General features: G+C 40.1%; 1 protein-coding gene across 6 annotated transcripts in view; it reads left to right on the top strand.

Moving 5' to 3' along the window:
* Nucleotides 1–1,862, top strand: part of Sphkap (SPHK1 interactor, AKAP domain containing) — a 154,788-nt gene extending 152,926 nt beyond the window's left edge. For all 6 annotated transcript variants that reach the window (XM_087209340.1, XM_087209338.1, XM_087209336.1 and 3 more), the window contains one exon: nucleotides 4–1,862. In XM_087209340.1, the coding sequence (XP_087065466.1) occupies nucleotides 4–147 (144 nt within the window). In that variant the 3' untranslated portion in view covers nucleotides 148–1,862. The remainder of the gene's footprint in view (nucleotides 1–3) is intronic.
* Nucleotides 1,863–17,337: the final 15,475 nt, after the last annotated feature.

Here is a 17,337-nt window from a genome sequence, read left to right as displayed (position 1 = left end):
TAGTTTCTAGATGTCGTGCGACTGGTCCACCAGAAGTCCTGGAAGGTGGGGGATATCTTTCACGCAGTCGTCCAATACTGCAAAATGCATGAGGAGCAGAAAGAGGGAATTCCAAGTCTCTTTGACTGGCTCCTGGAACTGGGATAAGGCTGTTTTGCCCTGGGGAGTGTTGCTTTCCTTCATCCTAGCTTAGAAAACAGTGGTTTGCTCAATGCTCTGAACTTTATCGCTATATCATGTCATAGTAGCAGAACTATAAAAAAAAATCTACTGCTCAAGTCCAATGTATGTGGAGTAATCTGAGGGAAACCAAAATATAGGTCTATACAAATCAGTATAACACATGGATATATTCAAAAGAGCATGAATTGGAATGCCTGGCAAAAAAGACATTTCTCTGGGGCCCCAAATTAGAAGGCATAAAACAGTCCCATGCTCCAGGAAAGCTGGACTCATGTATGTTTAATAATGTAAAATAATATGAGATGTCTCCATTTATCTGAATCAACTCGACATGATTTCACTGGTAAAAATAATTTCATAAACTATGCTGTAACTTTTATTGTACTGCCAGCCCAGGGAAACAGGATATGGATAAGAAACTCCCAAGCCTTTATACAAAAGCTTTCCACTTTCAAAGCAGGATCAGCGGAGATGAACAGTCATGCAGTAGTATATCCGTGTCCTCTGCTGAGTGATTTCATTCATTTACTGCAATCCATTGATAAATAGTCCACTGCTTCTAAACATTCCCTGGACTCCTAGTTAATCAGAAAAATAACAGTAATTCACCTGAGAGAGTGGTGGGAGATTGAGGATTTCCTTGTTTTCACAAAAATATTACCTGGATACAATGATTACAGAATTCTTAGCATACGGGAAAGTTTTGTTACGAACAGAAAAGAAATGGGTTTTTCTTGATATTAAAATCTGCTTGTGTATCAAATTATATAAAACATGAACTTTCATTTTATTTTATTGTAAATTATGGAGAGACTTATCTTAAATAATATATCGAGTTAGCTTAGATGTTCATAAACCATGAAGAGATTATTGTCTAAAGGTGTACGCTGACACTGAGCCTAGTGGTTTATTGTATTATGAAGGTGGTGACATCCACAAGGCTGAAAAGCTGCTTTGATGACCTTTAGAGTGATAGACACAGGTAAAAACCTTGTGTTTGACATGACCAGTCAGGATGCCAGACTTCCTCACTCCATGATACTCGCACGGGATTTGGGGGATAAAAAGACAATTACATTTAAAATATTGTAGTAACAGAGATGGACTCTTTTGGAAAATAAAAATATCTAACATCTCCCTGATAAGCATTCCTTCCTTCTAACTAAATGATCAGAGAGGTATTTACTAAGGGTTTTCTGAAATACTATGCGTTTACAGCATTTTCCAAGATTGCAAAGATATTTTAAATGTAAACAAGGCCCCCCACGATTAATGTGGGCCTTGCTTAATCATCCACATTTTCAAACGCCAAGAAGGCTTCCTTCTAAGCCATACTTTTTGTTCCTACCCACTCACACCAGGAATCTTGTCTAGTGCTCACTGGGCATTTCTTGTGCAAATAGTCCAAATTTAGGTGGTATATTTCATTTGGCTCACGAACCAAATTTAAATGCTATCCCTCATCTCAAACTGAAATTTGCTTCTTTGTGCTTCTGAATGGAAATGGATATATTTATTTTTAAACAGTCTCAGAATATTGTGTGTAGAATTTCGTTGTGCTCAAATAAATGTTTACTTATCTCACAAAGCACACATGCTGGATTGTAACCATGTGATAAAGCTATATATGTTGTGCTAATGTTACAAACAAATCAATAAATTCCTGTTGCCAAATTGTCCATCATTTTTCCCTAAAATCTTTAAGCACTTCGTAGAAAAAAATAGTCATGGTGCAGTTAGATGAATGTAGATGTATTCCTTAGGTAAGCTTTGCTTTCCTACTTTTAACTTTTGAATTAGTAAATATTTGATGATGTCTGTTAGAAACAGTAACATTCATGGAAATTGTTGTTTCTTACCTTTGGCACCTTTCATGTTTGAGGCCAGGTAATCTTCTGCTGCAGAGAATTGGCCTGTGCATGGTAGCATGTACAGCATCATCCTTGATCTACCCACTAGATGCCAATTGTGACTTTCTAGTTGTAACAACCAAAACTATCTCCCAGCATTGCCAAATGACATTTACAGTTTAAAAAAATCAAAACTAGTTGTGAGCTGCTGATATAACTAATCCACTAAAGGGCCAGGGCCCGAGTCTCTATGCCATGTTAGGGTTAAAGGAGGAGTCTGCAGCCTCTGTCTAGAGTCTCTAAAAACTAGGCTACTTCTTTCCAAGGCCCATGGGCTGTGGCCTTTACGTTAAGTCTGGGGACGGGAAAAATGCACAAAACCAAAAAGGAGTCTGAAGGCCTGGCAGTGAACCAACCTAAGTATAAGTGAACTAGAGATAACCTTATAAGAGTTAGAGATGAATGTACCAATGTTCTTTGAATTTGGGGGATGTATTACTACAGTGTGTGCAAATAAAGTGTCAAAATGCATGAGCATTTAACTTTATTCACTAATTAAAAAATGTAGGTATGTTTTCGTAGCGAAAAATTCTCCAGTCATCCAAGAACACTGTCAAATAAAAACAAGTTCTAGACATTGGCAAAGAGAGACTTTATTTAAATCAATTGTTGCACAGGATGGGGGCTATTATTTCAGTGAAGATGGCAACCATAGGTCCTTCTCCAACCATGAAATGAGCGGGTGTCTCAATGGATAGGGGAAAGGGCATTTTCTTTTACAATGAGAAGTAAAATGGCTAGAAAGGATAAGATCTGAGGAAATAGGATAGACAGTGTGAACTGCCAAAGTGACATGAGCAGTAGGGGAAAGGAAAGAAGGGAAAGGAAAAAATTTGAGAAAAGGAAAAAATGGAAACGAAGTCTTTGTAAATAGGAAGAGGTGCAAGGCTTGAAGGGAGGGCAGGGGAATGGGGAATAAATAAGAACCAAGATACATCGTGTACAGGTACAAGATCCCAATGATGAATATAATTATACTGTATACCTAAAATTTCCCTATAAACTTAATGAAAAAAAAAAGTGGCATGAGCAGATGGTAGATCAAGAATGTTTCCTTGTTAGCTTATTCTCAGTAGGGCCCCCTTCAGGAAGGGCTGCATATCAAGCTGAGAACGGGTCAAAAGTTCAAGGTTCTAAGGAAAGGAGAGAAACCTATCTTAAGTTTGGCTCATAAGTATTTCGTTCCAGTTGACCTGTCGGTACAGTTTAGCTAATCATTCATGAGACAAATAATGGGAATTAGGAGGGTCAATGTTTGTCTGGCCTTATCAGAGATAAACAAGGTAGGGGGGTATCCATGAGTTTTAGCTACTTACAGGTTTTATTCTTTGCAATAAACTATGTTCTAGAACACAGACATTTGGGAGAATTTATCTAATCGTGTTGCAAGACTTAGGTAAAGTGCAAATTGTACCAAGACTCAATAAGTGATGCTGAAGAAACAGTTATCCCTGACATCTTTGTGGGACCCAGTGTCCTTCCATAGAGCACGTACATGTCCTGCATTTAATAAACACTCTCTTGGTGACTACTGGATCTCAGGAGCCCTGCTAGACAATTAGAATTAAGATGCGAATCACACTCAGTTTGGCATCTAGGAGCTCACAGACTACAGACACATCAAACCTAATAAAGGAATATAATAATTGTTATAATGCAATAGTTTATGGTCTGGCAAAGGAGGAAGTGAGAAAGGAGAATTCATTGCTGCCTGGTGACATTAGGTGTTGTTTCCAAGGAGAAAACATTTGAGCTCAGCTTTTGTAGTTATGAGGGAGTCATTTAAATAAGTGGGGACCCCAAAGAACTGAAGACATTCAGGGCAAAAACATGGCCGTGAACCATGATCTGGAAATGCAGCCTGAGATACAGCTAGATGTTTGATTCAGTTCTAATCTATAAGCTAAGGAAGGTGTTATCTTTGAAGCTGAAATTGAACTGAATTTAAAGACATTTTATCTTAAGAGGCTTTGTATTTATACCACAGTATTCAAAATGAATTTCTCCATCATGAATCCTTTCAAAGTATATGCAAAGTCAGATCTGCATGGAAGAGAAATAATATATGAATGCATGTGTGATCCACTGAGTTATAGCTCACACTTGGGATAATATGGTGAAAGATTATTTTGTTCATGGGTAAAGGGAGCCCCGTGGCTCTCTGATGTGTTTTCCTCATAATTCACCACGTTTGGGGATCCCCTACAACCAAGCTTAGCCTCAGTGATACACTGACAGGAATAACATGACTCAGAAACCATAGATTCACAGCTGTGATTCAGTGCAGCAAAGTGATGAATTCAGATCAGCAAAGGAAAAAGGCACAAAGGACAAAGGCCAGGAGAAATGCATGCAAGCTTCCAGGTGCTCCATCTCAGTGTAGCTGCACAGGATGCCCTTAGGTCTCTAGGAAGAATACATGACAACAGATGCAAAGAGCTGCCAACAAGGGGGTTCTCCTAAGCCTGGATGTCCAGTTTCTGGACTGGGGGTCAGCTGCATCAACATCCTACAGCCATGTGACTGATTTCAGCTGCTCATGCCCCAACGTTTCTCCCAAGCCAAAAACAAGGGTGTGCAATTGCCATAACGCATGTCAGAGAGAACTAGAAAAGCTAACAGGCCATGGGGAGCTGAGGCCTTGGATTATATTTGATATTATTCAATGGTTAATTCTAGAAATGCTATTTTATTTTGATGTTCTTCTTAGTTTATCAGAAACTGCTACCTGGTATATAAGGGTTCAGGCAAATGAAATTCTACAAACATTTGCCTTTTACTTTAATTGCATAAAAATGTTTGGCCTAAAATAAATAACATAAAACTGACAAAATTTTAAGTGAACATTAAATTTAAGTGAATGCATTTAAGCAATATTCAGGGCATTATCAGCAAGACTTAAAGGAAAATTGAGTGCCGGATGGTTTGTATAAAATGAATAGGAGAAACCTCCCTCCTTAGCAGCAAAACTTGTGCACAAATGGATAAAACCCTAACGTACTTTTACCATTGCAAAGATCCTTCACCTGTCTTAAGTCTTTTCTAAACAGTCCCTTCAAAAATGCCTGTCCTTAAAGTCTTACATACTGTCTCACTTTCTGGATTTCAGTTTTCACAGATCCTTCCTGTGCAGGGAGAAGAGGACCCATCTGCTCTTCAGAAATGCACTTTCATTAGATACTTAGAAGCATTTTTAGTTGCCTTTGAAATAATCCCACTGCTTTGGTGAACTCTATCCCATTTTCTATTGTACTGTTTCTGGCTCAAAATGTGGCAGGAACTGTAGATCTACTACGATACTCCCAGCCCCCCCCCCAAAACAACATGCAGCACAGATAAAGTAAGAGTAAGGATTTTCTTCTTAAAGAGGACAGCAGAATGAACCTTCATTTGTTGAGATGGATGAAGGTGAATGAAACTCGGAGGCCTTTAGTTTTAAGTGCATCAAACTCTTCTCCGCGCCGCAGAATGGCATTTTGTAGGTTACTCTTACCTTCTATTTCAAGTACTGGAATGATTATTTCCAACCTAGAACATTTTCAGTAACAAAGGCAGTGAGCTACATATTAACCTTTTATGAAAATCATACAGATGTCCCAAAAAGCCCCACTCAATCAGATCAGTTATTTCCTTCTTCCTTCACTTTCTACAGCCAGCCTGATTTTAAAATGTGAGTGCAGGAATATAGTAGAAAAAGCAGTAGCATGTGGTCCCAGTTGTGTGTTTCTGAAACTTAGGGTTTTTTGTAAATATTAGAGTGCACAAATAGGGTGATTGAGCTACAGGATCAATTCTGACAGAATGTGATACACATTGGTGGTTGGCAGAGAGGAACACAAAAATGAGGCCAATGTGGTGAGCAAAACAATTGTATGGAGTTGGATGTTTGTAGAAATTAAAGATTAGATAAAACTTGTTATGAAAGAGGGATCTGCAGTTTGTTTCCTACATACTCGGGGCAAAATGCAAATCAAATTTTGAACTATTTTACTCCACGAGACAAAGAAAAACATAACCATAATTCTTTACATTTTTTGTGTGTTGTAGGCTCTTTTGCAAACCTGAGGAAAGCAGCACACACAGTATGTCAAATTCAGGAGTGTTCTGTGTAGTTACAGGGGGGTGTTTATGTCGTTTGCAAAAGGCAGCTCCAGTTTCTAAAAAGCAGAGTCTATCTTCTTCATCTCCTTACATTTGCCAGATGCTGCTCTCCTGCCCACCGTAGCTCCCAATGGATGCTCCATGTATGTGAGTTTGAAGAGCCCATGCTCTTGGCTCTCTTGTGTTTGTGAAGAGAACATTTCGAGAGAGTCAGAAGGCCAACTAAAAGGAATATCATGTTAATAGTATTTTTTATATAGAACATGTTCAAAGGAAGGAGGGGAAGGAGGGAGGATGGAACAAAGGAACAAAGGTAGGAAGGGGGAAAGAAGGGAAAGAAAGAAAAAGAATAGATTTTCCAAAAATGCAGTAAATAAGAAACTGTAGCTTGTGCCCTAAACAGTCTGCCAACACCTGCCTAAGTATTTCTTGACATTTTTAGGGCAGGCCAGAGTGTGAGGATAGTAGCCAACTTGTAGAAAAGGGAACCAAGAAAGGGAAGGCAGCAGAACAGAATGCCTGGCATTCCTATTGGCATTGATACTGAACCACTCATTCCAGCAATGTTTATTCAACTTCACATATGCCAAGCACCTTTCTAGGTGACACAAGAAAATTCAGGCCAGTGAGAGATGTAGAAGATGCTCTATAACAAAAAATATGATATATAAAATAAAATTAGATGAGCAACTAACATGGGGAAGAAGTGCTGGATAAACATAGAAAGCATAGTTAGGGTTAAAGAGTGATAGAAAAGGTTAATTTAGATTTTGCCTAACATCCATGATTACAAGCGCAATATCTTTAAATTTATAAAGAAATCAAGGGTTACCACTTGAAAAGGTCCCTGACCACTGCCTTAGTCATCAGTCTAAATGGGACTTGGAGTCAGGAGGCTGGAGGTACAGTCAGCAGCACACTGTACTACTTCATTCAGCCACTAAGAGGCACAGTGGCAGTGCCCGGGCCTCATGGGCAGCAGTGGGGAGAGGGTGTGGGAAGCCAACGCATCCCCACTCTTTGGCAAGTGTTTCCTCCCACCTTCACATCTCTTAAGTGATATATTTTTTTCCAGCCATGACTAAGAACCCAACACATCCCTTCATGATGTTTTCCAAACTGTCTCTAGCTCTCACTATTTCTTGAATGCTGTATTCTCTGCCCTACGTGAACACGCATGGCTGTCCTGTCATCTGAATTACAGGGTCTCATCTTTCAGAATGTCAAGAGCAATGTTGTCATCACTGGAACTCCACCCAATTGATGAAAAAAATAACATTTAAACATAAATGAATTTATTCCTGGAAGAAAATGAGGTTTCCTGATGCAGCAAGGAGGGGTTGGCAAGCCCTTTCGTTGGAAATTAGGGACATCTGCTGATGAGCACTTGACAAGAGTCTGGGTTTGGTCAACTTGTAAACATTCTGGATATGCAGGACAGCCTTGGCGAGAATCTCCCTCAGGTTAATTAGCCAACAATTTATTAGTGATTTTTCCTTGGCACTCTTTGTTCAGATCCATGTAGTTCAGGTCCATTTAGTCTGAATGTAGAAAAAACTTATGCACCTAATTTTGCTGGTAAAGAATTTGAGATTCAGGGGCCAGGGATTTAGCTCAGTGGTTTTGCTGCCTGCTTCACAAGCGCAAGGACCCGAGTTCAATCCCCGGTACCAAAAAAAAAAGAATTTGAGATTCAGAGGTATGAGGAGAGCTCAGCAAGGCACCAGAAATAATAACAACAATATATTTATTTGAGCACTTACACTAGGTGAAAGACAATATTTTAAGTGCTTTCCATATACTGATTTATTCAATCTCCACAATAGCTTTCTAAAGTAGATGTTAGTATCATCTTTATTATTACTTCCTTGTTAGAAAATGAGGAGCAGAAAGAAAATAAGCATTTTGTTTGAGGTCATAGAGCCAGAAACAGGCAGAGCAAGATCTCCAGAGCCCAAACTCAACTCCTGCAGCCAGTTAGTAAATTAGCATAAATTGGAAGCATGAGAAGCAACAAAGGTCAAAGGACAAATAACGGGGGAAAAACAGCAGTGGTGAAAAACCAGTCTTTCCTTATTAGTTTAACCATACATTGTCTCAGCTACCATGTTTTCCCAGAATAAGGAAAGAATAATGCACACAACTCTATGTTCCTACTTGTTTGAGAGCAATTGAGGCTGAGACAGTGAAGTTGCTGGCTGTTAAGAGGGTGGGGTGGACTACTGGAGAGCAGCTCCAAGAAAGGAAGGCTACACTTTTGGGTCATTCACATAAGGTGCCTCCACAGAAATGCTACCTTTAACCATAATGCGTAAAGATGCCTTTGATCTGGAAGAACACCAGGTTATGTTTCCAAACCCTTGCAATTGCAATAAAATTTTCTTCTATGGCATTAAAAATGTGTTTGACTTCTCTCATAGTGCTTTCAGAAGTACTTTTTAAATGTTATATTATATTTACCTTTAAAAAAGTTATATTAAACCTACTTAACCAATCCTACTGTGCCATTCATCTATTCAAAATGAAAATTTAAGCAGCAACCTACAGAGCAGCATTGTTCCGTGGACTGCAGAGGAAATGAGCACCAGCCAAATTTTCAGCATGGGAAGAATGAACAAATCATAAACACACTGGGAGATGAATTTTAAATTCTGTTTTTAGCTCTTGCCTCCAGGAGGCAGGAAGAAAAGAGCAAAAATCAGCAGGGAGTTATTTCAAAGTAACACGTGCCAAGGCTGGTGCATCCTGGGTCTGGGAGTCACAGGAATCTTCCCTCATGCACCCCAGTGGGCAGAGGGACAGAGACTAGGAAGTGCCAAGAGCACACAGATTTGCTGGTCACCAGTTACGTGTGGGAAATGACAACCATCCCATCCCAATCTGGGCAAGGACAGTCACTGGGAGTATCAGCGAAGATCTGTGGCATGAAGCAGTCCAAAATGAACTGGTCAGCACTTTCCAGCTCCACATGGGTTGTTGCCAAGCTAAAAACAGATATGATTGCATCTGGTGCCCCGATGCAATGGAGTGTTTTGGTGACCTTTGCAGTAGCATCCTTTCTTCTTTTCCTTCTTACCTGATTTTATTTTTCTTGTACTGGGGATTATACCCAGGGTCTTTGCATTTAGCTACCTCCCCAGCCAGGTATTCATCCATTTAAATGTTGAGACAATCTCACTAAGTTGTAAAATTGCCCTTATATGAACTTGAACCTGCAGTCCTCCTGCCTCGGCCTCTCAGAGTGCTGGAATTACAGGTACACAATACCACACCTGGATTTACCTGATTTTTTAAAAATAGAAATCTAGTTCCTCCACCTAACCCATGTGACAGGAGAGAAGATGAGAGAGAACCTTTTCAGTTCCCAATGTTGATGCAAGTTGATTCAGTCTTCCCAATCAGAGCACTTAATTCCAAGGTAGACTGGGACCTGTATCTGTTCAACTTGAAAGGATGAAGAGAAGGGGTCATATAGAAGAATAGAGAATCTCTCTCTCTCCCTCTCTCTCTCTCTCTCAAAATCAAACAAGAAAGCATTTTTTGCTAACCAAATGACCAACCACTTGCTAATGTAAATGGTTTATTAAATAATTAGAATTTTATGAGATGAACAGAAACATGATTACTTTTTAAGTTTCTTCAACTACTAGGCCAACTGTGTTCTGTCAAATCTCTTTCTGCCATCCTATTATTAATCTAGGTCACATTCATAGTTTCTGGTCACTTTCTCTACTAAAATATCCTGCCAGTCTGAATCAATTTATAAATTAGCCTTTTCTATGCAATTTAAAGCTCTTACTTTTTTCTCCTGAGCACTACTGCTAGCCTTTGGCCTGAGGGTCTCCAAGTGGGAATAAGGACAATGCTTTCTATTTTGTTTTTCCTCTCCTGCCTTTTCTTGTTGCATCTCCATTGGTATTGGATATTGAGAAGATGGAAGGGAAGCAGTAAAAATGCTTCATTATCTGGAAGTACAATTGCAATTTATTTTAGCTATGCTTGCTTTTCTAGTTAATGCAACCCTCTCCTTGGATAGAAATCCAAACATTGGTTCTCCTGTGATATAGGGATGGATATACATGTATTTTATAGTACACTATGGGCCAAATCCTTTAATGTTCTCTGAAGTGCGGGACACAACCTCAAAGTCAGCTTCAGCTCTTCTTCCTAAAGCTGATAACCCCTTCACAGATTCTGTCCCTCCTTCTCCCTCTCCCGTCCCCCACCAAGGATCCCTTCTTGGGTCCTACCCACAATAATAGTCCAGTGAAACAGCTTAAGTGTGGTACAATGGTTAATTTTATGTCAAATTGACTGGACCAAGGGATATGCAGATAATGGGTAAAACGTTACTTCTGAGTGTGTCTGTAAGAGTGTTTCTAGAAGAGATTAGCATTGGAATCAGTGAATTGAGTAAAGAAAGTGAATCCCTCAACAATGTGGATGGACATCAATCAATCCACTGGAGACTGGAGTAGAATTAAAAGGTGGAAGGAGGGCAACTTCTTTTTCTTTCTTCTGGAGATGGGACATCCACTTCTGCACACATATCAGAATTCCTAGTTCTTCAGCCCTCAAATTCCTTGACTTACATCCTCAGTTCCCCTGGTTCTCAGACCGTGGGACTCAGACTGAATTACTACACTGTTTTTGACACAGTCAGGATCCAGCATAGTGAAAGAGGACAAATGAACTCCTGGACTTTTAACTTGTCACTCATTAAATGTATGATTTGTGTTTTCTTCTGAAGAAGTCAGGGATTTAAAACCAATTTTTGCTAAAACAAAACAAAACAAAAGTAGATCTTCACTTGGGCAAATAGATGCCCAATAGATAACTTAAAGCAGAACAAATTTGGCCTTTATTTGTAAAGCTTTTCAACTGCATATAGCCACTGATGAGTTCATCAGCTAAATGTACTGTTAGGAAGTGGGACCTGGTTGGAGATGGATCACTGGAAATGGATCTCACTGATAAGTTGTGAGTGTTGGGTATTTTGTCCCTGTGACAGGAAATCTGATTCACACAGAAAATTAGGGTTACTTCAGTGGCTGTACATGACCATGTGGTTCAGAAACCTTTGGAACTGGCAACTGGGAGAAGTTTGGAAAAATTTAGAGAGGCAGGTTAGAGAATATTTAGAATGTTGTGAAGAGTGCTTGATGCAGGATACTGGCCAGAGCTCAGAAGACCAGAATGTTGATAATAATGCAGACAGTAAAGGCCAGGCTCATTAGATTTCAATTGGGTATAAGGATTCCATCGGCAGTTAGACTAGAGGCCTTGTGTATTGTACTCCGGCAGAAAATTTGTCTTCATTTTCCAAATGTCCTAAGACTTTGCAGGAGACTGAGATTAAAGATGGTGGACTAATTAAACTAGTGGAGGAAATCTCAAGATAGCCTAAGGTGTCATGGCATGGGTACTTCTGGCTGCTTTGGGCCAGAAATGCAGTAAGAGTCAATACCATAAAAGAGTGGAAAGATGTGAAAAGTTTGCAGTTTTCCCAGAAAGGAAGAATCTGCAGTGTTCTAGCAAAGGAAAGTGTGGCTACCAAAAATGTTAGCATTAAAAAAAAGACAAGTACTTTGCATCAGAACAATAGGAAAAAAGGCTTGAAGATGTCTCAAAAATTGGCTTGTCCCCACCTTTTGCAGACTAAAGTGGGCAAAAGTGTAAACTTTTCATTTGAGAAGAGAGCCCCTGAGGCCACTGCTTGAGAAGGACCATCTAAGAAATTGTTTCCTTAAGATTCCTTAAGTCGGGTCAGGGATGTATCTCAGTGGCACCATGCCTGCCTTGCAAGCACAAGGTCCTGAGTTCAATCCCCAGTACCAAAAGAAAAAAGATTCCTTCAGATTCCTTAAAATTCATTTCACTGTGATCAGCTCTCTAGGCACTCAAAGGCCACTGCCCCAGATGGCAACAAACCCTGACATTATTCACTTGTTGCTGATTTTACCACCTAGATTTCAAAGAAGGTTTGGGAGGCCAGGCAAGGAAACCCTCAGAAGGTAATGTGGGAATGAAGCCAGAGATGCAGTGGATACCCCAGGAAGTCAGAAATGCCAAGAATCTGGAACCTTTGCTGTAGAAAGCTGCAGGGAGTAAGGTGAGCTTTCACAAGAGGCCAGGTGGGTTGCATCTGGTAATGCCATAGGGGTGAGGCCACTCAAGCCCTTCTGAGCTCATGTCTTACCATAAGCCTCTCCGAGTTTTGACTATGGAGATGGATTTCTGTCATACTTTGTCCCAATTCCTTTCTATTCCAATAATCCTCCCTTTTGGAATGTTTACTCTATCCCATGGTATGTTGGAAGTATTTAATTTTCTTTTTTATTTTTCTGGGGGCTCACAATTAAAAATTTGCCTAGAGTACAGGGGGAAACTTTGAGCTTGAACTTTCCAGCAATGCTGGAACTGTTAAAATTTTGGCAATTCTTACAGATATACTCAATGCTTTTGCATAATGAGATGGACATGAGCCTTTCAGGATTCAAGAGCAAAATGTTATGGTCTACCCGGATGTCTCATGTTTAGAAGATGATTGGATCATGGTCTCATCAGTGGCTTCATCCACTGATGAGTAGATAAATGTGTTGATAGGAGGTGGGGTCTGGTTAAAGGTGGGTCACTGAGGGCATGACCTGGAAGGCTGTATTCTTATATTCTTACCCTCAGCTTGCTCTTTCTCCCACATCCTTCCTGGGTGACTTCCAGTAGGCCCTCTCATCATGCAATTTTTGCTGTAGAACCTGCTTACTTTGGACTGAATCAACTAGAAACTGGAAGCCAAATAAACTGTTCCCCTCTTTTAAATTGCAGGTGTTGGATATTTTGTTCTAGCAGCAGGAAAGCTGACTAGTACAGGGCAACAGATGGCCAGTAGGTAACTAAAAGTTGTGGCCCAGCTAATTACATAGAGAACAAAAGAAACAGTCAGCAGAGCCTGTCCAAACTCTAGACCCACTGGATCATGGAAAAAAAAAAAATCATGTTATGTAGAGCCACTAGATTTTGGAGTAATATACTTTTTAGCAAATGGATAACAAAGTCACAGTTATCTATAAAAATATAAAATATTTAGTAAAAGCTAAATGTTTTAAAATACATTTACAAAATTGAAGTTATATACAAAATTTTGTAATATTGTCAGGGATAGTCTTGTTAAGCAAGATGAGAAAATAGTTATATATTTAACTAAATAAGTGTTTCATAAACTATATAACATTGTAAACAAAATCAAAAGAAAATCAGACTAGAAAAACTCTTACAATATATACATTATATTGATGAAGAAAAGAAATCTCCAAATAAAATAGACAAAAGAAAATGACAGAGTTTAAAAAACAGAGTAAAAGAAAGTAACCAAAAAACACAGAAAAGAGTCTCTTTTTTAGTAATCAGGACAATGCAAATTAAAACAAAAATAAAATCAGATTGTCCAAAATTTAAATGACTGATACATTTAAGTGTTACAAAAGTGTGGAAAAATGGGCATTCTCATGCAATGCTGATAGGAATATGAAAGGCTAAATTTTCAGGAGGGAAATGAGATAATCTCAGTAAGATATGTACACAACTTTATAGCAAGCAAGTTACATTCAACCAATTAAAACCCATCTAGCCTGGCTGGTAGTGCTGATCTTACTTCTACAAACTGAAAGAGGGGAAGCTGTCCTCAAACCAAAAACAGCCATTTGTGAAATGCTGTAGAGAAACCTGAGGCTCTCATTTGCCTCCAAACTGTCACACACAGGTTGAGAGTCATTGAATACAAACAGATGTGCAGTGAGATCACTTGAGGGAATAATGACTTTGATGGTTCAGCTCGGATGTGGGGAATCAGGAATGGAAAAGGAATAGGAAGATAATTCTAAACAGAAGAAAGAGCGTAGTCAATGGTGTACAGACGTAAAGCCAAGATAACACAGGCCCAGAGATTTGGAAGTCACTGGAGTCAAAATGTGGAAGGCCTTGAGCACACAACCAAGATGGAGGGCCCATTCGAACTGTGGCCTTGTATACATGGCCATGTGTTTTTTGGTGTGTGTGTGTGTGTGTGTGTGTGTAAGAATTTTCTTTTTTGAAGAACAGCACTTAATTAAAAAGTACAATGAAAGTAGGTTATATATTATTTTCTGTTTAGTAGTCTAACAATAGGAAAGCCATGTGTCTTAGTCACTTTCTCATCACTAGGACATAATACCAGATGCCTACAATTTAAAGGAGGAAAGGTTTATTTTGGTTCACAGTTTCAGTCCATAGTTGGCTGGCTCCAAGACAGAAGTATTGCCAATCAGTTGAGAGTTCTGTGCTTGATCCAGATGGAAATCATGATTCTGAAAAGTGCAGCTCTGCCAGCAGTCCTGATGCCACCAGACAACACTGGGAATGCTGAATGCCAAGACTGCTGCTTCTAGTTGCTGCTGTCCAGTGCTGGCTTGTGCCAGACTCCCCGGGTCAACTCTGCCAGGTGCTGGTCTCTGCAGCTGATCTTCACTGGCTGGCTGTTCTCTGAGTTTTTCAGGCCTAAAAGCCACTAGTGTTTATTGCTTTTGTGTGTATGTGAGATGAGCACCATTCTGAGCAGATTGACAGGATTTTCAGAGCCCACACTACCTGAAAAATAATTCACGAGCAGATTTATGGGACCACCAAAATGAGTCTTTATTTTAACAGGACTTGGCAGCAGCACCAGGGGGTCAGTGCACTGGAGAGGGCCCTCCTAGACTAACCCCAGAAATGTGAAGGGAGTGCTGCTCATATAGCAGCTGCAAGCCTTTGATTGGTCCAATGCAAGCCAGTAATGAGTTCGAATTTGGGTTTGCTGATTGATCCAAGTGCAGACCTGTGATTGGTTTAAGTGGCTGCAGGGCTTCAGGACAGCCACAGCTGTCATGGCGGTGACTCAGTGAGGGGGCAGGGTGAGGTGAACTGTTTGACAACTGTTGCAACTCTGGGGAAAACAGTGGAGCTAAAGCCAGAGAATCTTCGGGTAGGCCAGCTATGTTCATTACAGCTAATTGGGGTTCGGGAAAGTGGGATGTTAATAATTGCCTCAGATTCCTTCCTCGCTGATCTTAGCCACCTTAGGGTGCACCTCTTCTTCTAAGAGGCAAGCAGCTAAACAACCAGAGCAGTCACAGAGGAGGTGAGCTTCTCAGTCCATAGGGGTAGGGTGTAAAGACAAGGGGCACCACAGTCTCTGGAGAAGCCACAGTATCCTCTAGCCAGCAGGGAAAGTCAGGCATTTCTTGTTTCTTGTCTGTCTCAGAAGCAGCACTGTGTGAGGGTCTGGCAGAGGAAAGCAGCTCACATCATGGCGTCCAGAAAGCACAGAGAGAGAACAGAGGAACGAGGAGGGAGATGCAGCCTCCCAGGTCATGCCCACCATGACCAGCCTGCCACCAGGCCTCACCTCTAACAGCAAGTCAGCTGTAGCCCCCCATAGTCTAGTTACCTTCCACAAGCTCTGACTCAGCACGGGAGCAGGGGCATTCCAGATGCAAAACACAACACTATAGCTGTAATTCCAGCTTCAAATACCATTCGGATTCTGGGATTCAAGTCATGTTTCATGTTTAGATGAGTGAGATGCTACTACTGATAATTGCTTTATTAATAGAGTACAGGAAGACATTTTCTGTCACAGGAGTGCTGGCCTTTGGGTAAGAGGTTGCAGCCTTGAGTCTCAATTACCACAGACCACCCAGGTATCTTTGGAAAGCAGTTGACATTTAGGAGCCTCAGTTTATCCTTATGTAAAAGATGCATCAACATATTCTCATTTTACTCTAAGTTTTTCGTATAAGAGAAACCATGTAATAGTTAAGCTCATGTGTCTGATTTATTTCACTTAACATTATAGTCTCAAGATGTATCCATTTTTCTACAAATGACTTAAGTTTGTCTTTATGGCAGAGTAGTACTCCATAGTGTATAAGTATCACATTTTCTTTATCCATTTATCTGTTGATGGACATATAGGCTGCTTCCAAGATTTAGCTGTTCTGAATTGTGCTGCTATCAATACAAGTATACATGCATCTCTATAATATGGGTGTAAGGAGACAGAATGGTCTCAAAGAGCAAGCAGATCAAGAATGGAAGGAGGGGAGGGAAGAAAAAGATTAAAAGAAAAAGACTTGAGATGTGTTATGGACATGTACCAACTCCAAACAAGGAATGTAAATATTATGTACTACACGCATGTACTAATAAACTAAAATAAAGAACTACATTCATTACAGTGTTGTAAGTATTCAATTGACAACATTCACAAGCATGCCACATATGCTACAAGAGGCCGTCCATGATACAGTACCAATGTGATTCTAAATTCTTGAAGCTACTTTGAAAGGTCACCCTAAATGATGCCTTCTTGAAAAATAATGTCTGACTCTAGTCTATAGGGACAAAGTTAAAACTGGCTGAAATATTTATACACCTATTTATCATAAGCTAAAGCATATTTTTGACAGGTGATTCTCAAGGGAAGCTTTCAAGCGTCAAGTTCATGGACCCATGAATAGACCTTATAATTGATGGTGGTTAACTTCAGCTTCAAGCCTAGTTTCTATGACACTGTTAAGGTCCCTTGTTGCTTTTACTATCTTCCACCACCATGAACTGTTGCTCCTCTGCCATGTGCTGTCCTGTGTTGGAGCCAGCTGATTATGGACTGAAACCTCTACAAACTGTGAGCTAAATAAACCTTTCCTCCTTTAACTTTGGGTGTCAGGTATTTCGTCTCAGTAATGAGAAAAGTAAGACAGAATTTGGTACCAAAAGTGAGGTCATTGGTGTGACTGTACCTGACCATGTGGTTTAGGAGCCTTTGGGACTGGCTTGTGGGAAGAGTCTGGAAAGGTTCAGAGGTGCTGGTTGAAAAGTAGAGCTGGAATGTCTTAGGCTGCACTGATAAGAGATTCTGGTCAGAGCGCAGAAGACCAGAAGGTTGATAGAAACGCTGCTGGTAAAGACCAGGTGCTGGAGATTTCTGCTGGGAAGAAGGACTGCACTGGCTGTTGGGCTCCAGATGATGTGTGTTGTGCCTTGGCAGAAAATTTGTCTGCATTTTACTCATGTCCAGAAACTTTGTCTGAGACTAAGGTTAAGGGCAGTGAACTAATTAACCTTG

This window comes from Heterocephalus glaber, unplaced genomic scaffold (assembly GCF_053883595.1).
Source record: "Heterocephalus glaber isolate CG9 unplaced genomic scaffold, H.glaber_assembly_v1.0 deba00001004, whole genome shotgun sequence".
Lineage (NCBI taxonomy): Eukaryota > Metazoa > Chordata > Mammalia > Rodentia > Bathyergidae > Heterocephalus > Heterocephalus glaber.
Note: the sequence above shows the minus strand (reverse complement) of the source record. Positions and strands in the feature narration are given on the sequence as shown.